The sequence below is a fragment of the Rhynchophorus ferrugineus genome, unplaced genomic scaffold (genome assembly GCF_030347505.1).
Source record: "Rhynchophorus ferrugineus isolate W39M unplaced genomic scaffold, kcgeb_rfMv2 rfM7, whole genome shotgun sequence".
Lineage (NCBI taxonomy): Eukaryota > Metazoa > Arthropoda > Insecta > Coleoptera > Curculionidae > Rhynchophorus > Rhynchophorus ferrugineus.
This window is the reverse complement of record NW_027472586.1, coordinates 17,378,722-17,389,711: the sequence shown is the minus strand read 5'-3', so window position 1 is coordinate 17,389,711 and position 10,990 is coordinate 17,378,722. Positions and strand designations below refer to the sequence as shown.

At 30.7% G+C, this 10,990-nt stretch overlaps 1 protein-coding gene across 1 annotated transcript; it reads right to left on the bottom strand.

Moving 5' to 3' along the window:
* Positions 1-1,616: 1,616 nt before the first annotated feature.
* Positions 1,617-5,771, bottom strand: Cpr92F (Cuticular protein 92F). The gene is made up of 3 exons (XM_076409642.1): positions 5,664-5,771; positions 2,217-2,805; positions 1,617-2,164 (listed from the first exon to the last, which is right to left on the bottom strand). Exons 1-3 carry the CDS (start codon positions 5,673-5,675, stop codon positions 1,974-1,976), a joined length of 792 nt encoding a protein of 263 aa, XP_076265757.1. The 5' UTR covers positions 5,676-5,771; the 3' UTR covers positions 1,617-1,973.
* Positions 5,772-10,990: the final 5,219 nt, after the last annotated feature.

Below are 10,990 nucleotides of genomic sequence, written 5' to 3'. Positions count from 1 at the left end.
AATGCCGATATTAGATTCCATACATCTCAATCTATTTAGACACAATATTTAAGGATAAAGTCTCAAGAGGTACATAGACCAGCTATTTTACACTGAGGCATTAAACGAATTGCAGAGCCATAAGAAGATACTCTATTACCATGTTAATAACTGAATTGAAATGTAAATAAACGTATTGGTTGTTTGGAAGAAAATATTAATTATTCGTAATATAATAATGTTGCCAATGTACAAACAAATATTAAAACCTATGTAGACAGTTAAGGCTATTTTTGGCAAATATTAGATATAAATGTACAATAAATTTGTAAGATGTATTGTAGATGCACTAATATATTATAGGAATTATTATTTACACCGATACTTTTAGGTACGGACTATTACTCACTAAATCAAGAAAATAGCAGAAGCAATTACTAATTATTAATTTAAGAAATATTGAAAACTAATGTAGATGTAGCCGACTTGGTAGCCGCACTGGTGAAGCCAATAGGGTATAATAATTCTACTGCTGTAAGTCGTCGATTCGAATCTTGCCTAAACATGCTTTATTTAATTAGTTGTTATAGCAATATAGCAAATCAACTTTTATAAGATCTTTGTTTTCATCCAAATTTGCTACAGTTTAAAATAACAAAGTCCTTATTCTACGATTCACTGTATTTATGTCACTATTTAATCTTCTAGCCCCATCCATCATTATCTATGAACCGTAGAACCTCAATATTGATGTGCTCATTATCGACAGTTTTTAGCTTCAGGTCTTTATGCAGATTGTCACTACTAAAATAACATGAAGCATTAACAATACCTCGCAGTACCTAGTTTTGAAATTTTTGCATAATATTTCTATTGCCTTAGCTGATACAACCCCAGAGTAGAACACTATAAGTTAACAATTGTCTCAAGAGTTAAAGCAAGAGCTTATTATATACTGACAGAGCTGAATATCTACCCAATAATCAGTACATTTTTTGCCTGCATTTCCATACTGGACTACTTGCTGATTTATTTATACTGATTTGCGCTTGATTTTATTGTTGGTGAAATTACTATGCACTGATTTATTTAAATTCATTTTGATGCGCCGTTTTTCTGTTCAGCTTTTGTATTTCGGCAATAACTCTTCGGTTGATTCAGTGTTTTTTTCTCCATTAGCTAGGACGGCAATGCCATCTGCAAATGTAGCAACAACTTTTTCATTGGATGTAGGCAAGTCCCGAGTATACAGCAGACAAAGGACTGGTCCCAATACACTTCCCTGCGGCACACTTGCTTGTATTTTCCTCAAGGCAGAATAGGCATCTGCTCGTTTGATTCTGAAGTATCGGTAAGTTATATATTATTACAAAATATCAGAATATTGCGCCATTATTCTGTGCAGCATTGTATTTCGGCAATAGCTGTTTGTAACTTTTCGACTTTTGTGTAACTTTTCAGATCTCAGTCCTAAATATAGTGTCCGGTAAAAAACAATCACCCCAATCACAGCAGTAATAAGGCGCGGTAAGACCTGATGCCTGCTAGGATTATCCCTTCTTATGATAGTGATTAGGCAAAAATGGTATTCTAAAACATAATTAATTAAACTAATTGGGTCTTAAATAAAATAAATATTTCAAGCTAAGGTATATTATATTGCACATTTCATTGTTACAAAATATATATATTTACATAAAAGATACAAATTAGAAGGTAACGCAGATTCACAATACCAGTGAGATGAATGATTTTTATGGCTATATACCCTCTAATAAGCCGAGGAAATAGTTAAAACCCATCTCCCGCCGACCTAAAACTAAGGTAATATTCCGATAAGTCATCATGAATCCGTTCAGGCAGAGTATCGTCAACCATGAATACACCGAGCCGTAAAACTAAACAGAACACTGATTTTGAACATGTTCTTCGATTTAAATTAGCGACAATGGGAGGTAATATGTTCAAAACCGGTTTATTTTCCTGTCTTGAATTTAGTAATAATGGCCGGGGGTGGCTAGATGAGCTCCAGATCTAGCTGCGGCATGTGCGGCTAAATGGTAGGATTTGGCAGCTTGTACTTCCGGAGTTTCGACAGGTTGTCCGTTAGGTCCGATGGTAGCCTGTGGTCCATAATATCTTCGGTAAGGTTCGACGTAAGCACCCGAAGCAGCATGAGCTACAGCTAAAAATTATTCTGGAATATAAAGTGTTTTTTAAAAGATCAAATAAGTTACCTCCAGCATATGGATAGAAGGAAGCTCCGGATCTGGCTGTTGCTTTAGCGACTTCAGCAAAGTGATTGGCCTTGGCGGCTTGTACTTCGGGGGTTTCTATTGGGACGCCATTAGCTCCAATTACTGGTACGTGGTAACCACCATATACATCACGACGTCTACGGTAGTGTCCAGCACGAGCTGCAGCTTCGGCATGAGCTTGGAAGTGAGCAGCTTTAGCGAGTTGGACTTCGGGAGTGTCAATAGGATAAGGGCCAGCCAACGGGACGGCAGGAACTGGAGCATAGACGCCATTTTTTTGAGCGGCTACAGCATAGTCTCTAAAGTGTTGAAGCTTAGCGGCTGCTACTTCGGGGGTGTCAAGGGGGAGGGCGTTGTGGCCAACAACCGGTACAGAAGCAGCATATGGAGCATAGTAAGGGACAGCAGATACCCCACCGTAAGCTGAAGCTACTGCAGATAAATGGTTGGCTCGCGCAGCTTGAACCTCATGAGGTTCAACTGGTACTCCATTAGGACCGATAACGGGAATGTGCTGCGGACCCAAATACGTTGCAGAACATGCTGCCAATGCACAGGAAACGATGATCTAAGCATAATTAAGAAATCATGTTATTTAATATAGAAATTATTATCACTCATATTCATTCTTAATCAGTGATAATTAGAGTTAATGTTAGCACTTACACTATGAACTATTAATATCTATTTAACACAAGTATTATTGGGTTTTTAACGATAATTTCAAATGACAATCAATCAAAAATCTGATACAAAACGGACATGAGAAATTTCCACCTTTTTAAAAAAAGTAAAGCAATTATTTATTGTTATTAATTTTTTCGTTAGAGCTATAAAATATATTTAAAATAAAAACATTTTGGTGTTTTTGGAAGCACTAGATGCAAGAATTATTATATCTTAGAGTAACAGAATTCGCGATAAAACCATTACGTTATATTGCGATTAAATAAAGAGGCAAATAAAAAAAAAGACAATGTCTTTTTGCCTACAGTTTAATAAAAGTTTTTGATTTCAAACTTTACACGTTTTATAACCGCCGCAGTTGGCAGAATTCCGGAAAGGTTATAATGCAGTTTTCTTTTCCTTTGTATTCATTCAATTAACCAAAGTTAAAACAGTTTAACATGAAAATGTAGTAAAAACTGTGGTATTTCGAAGACCATTTTGTTTTGTTTTATAAAACGTCTACATTTTGCTAGAAAGCCGAATAATGTAGTATCGGTCATTCTGGACCACCAACGTCTTCAAGAGCCTTCAAAGTTTTGAGATTATGACACTTGTTGGCTGCAGACCTAACGCAGATAGATGTCTTAGATTTTTTAAATTTGTAAATATGTAAAGACTGAACACAACCTAGATATATCGGCGCCAAACATACACATAAATAATGGTATTCCGTATATCAGGTGGGACACATAGGGTTTGTTTTGTTTGAAACTAATGAAGACTGATTAGAACGATATGACCAACAACTGGATATATAGATACACTCAAACTATGTTATTGGAAGACAACACACGAACTCTTGTTCATACCTCGTACTCGTCAGACTTGGTTCCGTTCGACTATTATTTGCTATTGTAATTGTAACATGACATTGCAGCATGTCATATAAAAGAATGGACAAAATTCCCAAGATAAACTTCGTTCATGTTTATCTTCATATGTATTAGTCATACACCTAATTTATATATACATAAAAATAATATTGTAGCATATGATCAACTGTAAATAAACAAAATAGATAAAATACCTTCATAAATGATTTTTACTTAAAAAACTAATTGATATAAATAGCAGGCAAGGTCGGAAAATATTAGATAATAATCTCATTTAAAAACATTGTTTATTGCACATTGTTGCTGTCGACTCAATTAGAATGTGTTAATTTAAAAATGAAGTAGTGGGCGTTCACATGAATCGAAAACAATTACGATCGGTTTATGGTGCTGATGTGACAGGCACGTTGTATCTTTTGGGAAGCCACCCACTAAAATGTCTCGGACAACTACTGAAGAATTCGAGATCGATATCTGGACCAGGTGTATAGCTTGTTTTTTATTGTTAATTAGGTGGTGTATTTCGTTTGAATTAATGGATAACAAGAAGCTATATGCATTATATCTGGTCGATGTATTGGTATGAATAAAAATTACCTCAATAGGTGAAAACAGGTGACTTGTAAAAATATTTATTTTTGTTTAGGATGATTTTTTATTGTATATATGTTGTTTAAAATGAATAAAATAGCAAATTCAATAAAAAACATATCCTATATCAATAATTAACTTTTGTTTTCTAGTCTTTTATTTATTGTAAATATAGTTAATTAAAGAAATTAACTTTTGATCAAGTTCATAAAATAATGGGCAACATTATTTAAGTACAATATTCGATAACGTTCCTGTTTAGAGCTAATAAGTTTCATTTAAAAAATTAAATACTTCATATAAAATTTAACACTTAAATTATTTGAAAATGATATTTACGTTCTTAAAATATAATAACTATCTTAATTTTGAATGCAGAATATAAATAAGACTTAATTAAAAAATTATTAAGAAGGTATTATTTATCAATAATTTATATTTATTGTAATTTTTCTATAATAAATATAGTTCGTTAAATACACATATATTGATGCTTTGAATAAAAATAGTAAAATAACTGGTATCTGAATTAATTCATTGTAATTGAAATTTAACATTTATACGAACAAAAGAAAAAATAATCTCATTATATTTATGTTCTTATAGTGCTTTATGTTTAGAATTAATATAAAAGTTTTTTTAAACTTAAACCAAAACACAAAAGCAAAATAAAATTTAGTTATTCAATAATTTGATCAAGATATTTATGTTAATATAGAGCAATTATCTTAATTCGAATAAAAATCGATAATAAATCTCATCTAAATTAAAAATGTTAAAATTAAATAGGTTTTGCAAGTTCACTATATTTATGCTATTATACTATATACTATATATATTATAGAGTTTTCTGTTTAGATCTAATATAAGTATTGTAGAATATATTACACGAAATGCAAAAGTACTTCATATAAAGTTTAATAATTAATTTATTGGAAGTAGTTTAATAAAAATATGAAAATATTAAATTGATATGTGACTTATTAGTAATGTACATTTATTGTATAATAAATGCTCTGAAAACATTCCTTGTGCCTGAAAATATAATTTAATTTAATCATTAACTAACATTGGTATTGAAAATGGGTAATAAAATATACTAAATGATTTTTTAACGTCATATTGTCTTTAAACCTGATGCTAAAATATGTTATAATAATTTAAAATAATTCTATATCTAACACTACATAATGAGTAGCTAAACTGGTGATAATCCGAAATGATTAAAACGCCTCACCAACTACACCACAACACAAAGCATCACGTGACTTACCAAAAGTTTCATGATTGATAACACTCGTTTCTACTCTACCTCCTAGCTGTTAGGACTGTTGAGCTGGTACTGTGCCGATAGACTAGACACCGCCCGGTATATATAAAGCCCCCCAATGTTCAGCAACATCTGAAGAGCAAGGTTCCTTTCACTTATGGATCCTGACAATAGTGAAAAATGAAAATTCGAGAAAAATTGTCCTTTGGTTGTGGTTACTCGTGGTCATCCGCTAAGATTTATTTCGTATTAAATATAGTCCAAATAAGTTTAACAAAAGTTATTTAATGTTTAATAAACAACTTTTTATACTACAAATCAGGTAAGTAATACGTTGATATTAAATATTGAGAAAACAATCGTTTCAAAAACATTCCTTTTATAAACGTATTTTATTATTTTCCTATTCCTACATTTAGAACTAATTTTAACCTTATGTATAGCTACAACTTATAGGGTTGTCTACGATTTCATTTCACAAATATTATTAGTTTAATAAGTGATGTTATGAGTGAGTCACAAATATATGAACATAGAAATTATAAAGTTATTTAATTTTGTGAGATTTAGCTGGTACCATATTCTATATATTTTATTTCCTTGGTGTTTATAAACTATATATATTCGATATTAACTAACATAAAAATCATACACTATAATATTGAAATTTCAATATTAAAATAACTCTATATATTGTCTAAAAATATTTATTAATTTCTAATTGAGAATTTATGAATAAAATCAGCTTTAAATATTAACTAGTTCAGTAGTAGTTCGCGAAAATTAAACTTTATTATTATTTCCATTATAATATTTGTCAATAAACTTATTTCAGTGTTACTCTACTTTATGAAGATCATCGATGTGATTTTCAACATTTACACGAGGGTTGTAAAGTACCATGGTAGTTTTTCGACTTTACTGCAGAAAATATTTTGCGGTTTGAAAATAGCCAAAAAGTAGAAGGAAATTAATTTGACCATTAAGTTGGATGTTAAAACAATTCTTTCTTTAATTCGCCGATTTTAGTGATCTGTTTAAACTCTTGTTTATATTCTGTGTAATGCTAAAGGAACCAAATCTAATATAGTTCCATTATTAGCAATATCTATCATTTAATCATTTTCAGATGAATTTAATCTAAGTTTGTCACTTCATATAGGTACTAAAATACAGCTTCGATAGCATGTGCTAGATAGTTTTGAGGGATAGTGAATTACTCAATTTGTATATTCAATTCAGATGAATGATCTGGAAGCGATTCAAGTGCAGTGTTTATTATCACGTCCATCATATATTCATAAATGTGAGGAATTTTGTACCATTTTTAGGTGATATTCCTCAAATTGTTTACTGAAATTGTAAATTTCGATTGTTATTTACATTGCTTATAGCCTTCAATATATTAAATATGTTATACAAATGTTATTTTACAATGGGTAAAAACGTTGGAGCAAAAATTGTAAATTCTTCATTGAATACAGTTATTCAAAGTCTTGTGGTGAATTGAATGTATCATAAACATATTCACATATTTAGTACAGTGCATTCAAAAGTTGCTGAGATATGGTGGAAAACCTGCCTACCGTTGGTCGGTCATCAAAATATTCGCTCATCAAAGGCTTAAGTGAAGGTTTAACGAAATGGTGGCAGAAAATCATCATTTAAACTCGTCGAAATATGCCTCATTTGTTGAAAGAAAACTTTGGATTATGCATACGATAAATTACCATCAAGGCTATCTATCATCATGAACGAACTTCTAGCAAAGAACCTGATATGTGTTTACAAATCTTTGGATAATTTGGACCATTTTATAACTTTAGACTAATGCTCATAAACATTATAAATTATTAGTACAGTGCATTCAAAATTTGCTGAGATATAGTGGAAAACCTGTCTACCTTTGGTCGGCCCTCAAAATATTCGCTCATCAAAGGCTTAAGTGAAGGTTTAAGGAAATGCTGGCAGAAAATCATCATTTAAACTCCTCGAAAAATGCCTGATTTGTTGAAAGAAAACTTTGTATTATGCATACGATAAATTACCATCTGACAAGGCTATTTATCATCGCGAACGATCTTCTAGCAAAGAACCTGATATGAGTTTACAAATCTCTGGATAATTTGAACCACTTTATAACTTTAGACTAATGTCCATAAAATTTATAAATTATTAGTACAGTGTATTCAAAAGTTGCTAGGATATAGTGGAAAACCTGCCTACCTTTGCTCGGCCATCAAAATATTCGCTCATCAAAGGCTTAAGTGAAGGCTTAAGGAAATGGTGGCAGAAAACATCATCATTTAAACTCCTCGAAAAATGCCTGATTTGTTGAAAGAAAACTTTGTATTATGCATACGATAAATTACCATCTGACAAGGCTATTTATCATCGTGAACGAACTTCTAGCAAAGAACCTGATCTTTGGATAATTTGGACCATTTTGTGTTATATTTCGGTGTGATTAATGTCCATAAACTTTATAAATTATTTAATTGGAGCGATCAATCTGCAATTAAAAACAGCGTGGAATAGCAAATAATAATTTGCATAGTGGTACTGAACCACACCCAGTACCAATATGTTCCATCTTGATGTTAATATTTAGAGTCACTTTTCTGCATAAATTCATTATTGTGCACGTGTCCGCCGATTTGGTTACCGAAATTTTTTCTTTCAATATAATAAGCGATTTTATTGTCCAATTAGTCGGTTTTTTAAAACAGTTTCGGGCAATTAAATGAGCATTTCAACGCCTAAAATTGATTGTTGAAATTTTATTAGAGTGGTTTCAAATTTCCTTATATTTATTACAACAATTGGGTCACATACTTATGCTATTATTATAGATTAAAATATTCGTACTGTATACACATTTTTTTCGCAATTTATAATGAGTGTCCTAACGCAAGATATGAATTTACCACTATTTCTACAGTATAGTTAGCAACCAAACAAAAACAGTTTCACAGTTTAGAGTTTGTGAAAATACAGCATCAAAGGAAAGATAGTACGCAGGACGAATTAATGGATTAAATTTATTTGTAGTGAATTAATAAATGGAATATGGTTTCGAAACTATGGAGCTTATTTTTACCTTGATAGTTCTTTTTGATAATAGAGAAATAAATATAATCAAAACATGTCTCTATTTGGTACGAATTTTGGTCCGAAGTCATCATTTTACCTTTTTTCTTCTAAAATCAGTCTGAGGCTTAAAAACCGAGTTCTATTTACTTGAATTATTCTTGCTGGTACTACAATGACTGATATTGATTTAGATGATAATTGGCTTCAACAAGATGGTGTAACAAAGTTTGTAAAACAATTTAACAAATAAATGAGATATGTTTTGGACATATACTCTGTCGTTTCAGTGGTATGAAATATATTTAGAAAGCGATCATCGGTTTTAACAACATATGATTCCTTTTTGTGGTATTATTTTTAATTTATTTGTACCTCGATACGAATTTTTGGTATTTAATTTGTTGTTTAATTCAAAGCTTATGTACATTTTGTTGTTGACGCCGTATATAATTTTAATTGTTAATATTTTAAAAATATTTATATATTTTATTGTTTTCAGAACTATAATATTTATTCCTGTTGCAAGCCACGGCTCTGTTTTTATTCAGAAGTATTATAATTCAAAGCCTATTTACATTTTGTTTATTATTTTAAAAATATTTATATGTTTTATTCCTTTAAAAACTATAATATTTTTTCCTGTTGCAAGCCGCGACTCTGCTTTTATTCAGAAAAAATATTTCTGTGGAGATGCTGCAGATACTTGAACTGCAACGTCATTCGGTGACAATCTCAGTAGTATAGAAATCTCCAGTACCTATACAAATATGATACATTTGTATTTCTATGCTGAGTAGTTTAAGAATATGTTTTATTATTATTCTACATTAGCTCTTCAAGCAAACATCAGCTTTATATTATCCGTACAACTTAGTTTTTTTATATATTTGTCCACAAAACACGGAAAGCAACTAACCAGAGCGACTTAAAAATTTGTTCCAGCGAAAACAGAAAATTTTAAGCGTGTTAAAAAGATATATAATTTGTCTGTTATATCCTCCATAATTGTGACACAATAGATTTCCAGTTTCATATTGATAAAATATTCTAATATTTTAAAATATGAATTACGCTTGTGCTATCTCGAGTCTTCAAAACTTCAAAAGCGGCCGACTCCTTGACATATTCTACGCATTTTGCGAAGTTTAGATAAAAATTCTTTGGAAAAACAAAGGGATTATCAAAGAGATTACTTAAGCTCAATACAAACGTAAGGTAATATTTAAGAGGATTTGAAGGATTACAAGGGATTAATAGAATACTTTTATTTATTTTCATAATAAATAATAACAGATTGCGAAACAAATTAGTGTGGTTAGGTTTAGCTAGTTATAGCAGTTGGTTTTTGTCCTGTAAACGTCATATGCGTCAGATCGTCTAAGAACCAGCAGTACCGACTCGTATATACTGTATGTAAGTTTTGGGATTCATATTCATTTGTTAATACAGGTATTAACGGTATATATATATATATATATATATATATATATATATATATATACATAATTATATAGCCATTAATGTTTATTCCACGTACTACTATATAATGCAATACTTTTATAGCTGCTATTACAGTAGAAGTACAACGCATTCATGCTCTGTTTCTTTTCTGTATTACAAGAAATATGTTCAAGCAGGTAGTTTTCAACGACATGATCAAATACGCACGATATAGTAAATTGTAATATCAGAGCATACATCGATCAAAAAAGGCAACATTTTGAATGATGAAAGCAACTGGAAGATATGAACTGATTATCTGATAACAATGAATATATGGTCGAATGTACAAACAAGAAATTTAATCTAATTTTCTTTTATGTGCGTATTGATAATATCGTTTTGTAAAAAATATCTGTCTGAGAAAAAGTTCGTGGCGCTTTTTTTGACAGATAACTTTATTTCTTACAAAACACAGGCTATACTGACAGAAATAGAAACTCCTTTAGAAGTTGAAAGAAGTTTCGAAGCATTAATTTTGGAGTGTACATATCTGACTTATTTCAATCACTGTCGAGCGCTCTGTAAAAACCATTTGATTCAGTTTCTGGGTCTTCACGAATGGCATCTCGATTTTATATAAAAAATAGCATGAAATTGCGTTGATAAATGGAGTATATTTGTTTTAAATAACTTCATTTTCAATAATAATATTGCCATGAAGAGATCCAAATCAAATTTCCCAGGATTTGAAACAGATCCCAAATAAAAAATAATGCCAGAATAAATGGAACTCA

What these genes read in the sequence shown, in the direction of transcription:
- Cpr92F (XM_076409642.1), bottom strand. An exon ending in CTTCTATCCATATGCTGGAG is followed by an intron (nt 2,165 to 2,216) that starts GTAACTTATTTG and finishes AATAATTTTTAG; the next exon opens with CTGTAGCTCATGCTGCTTCG.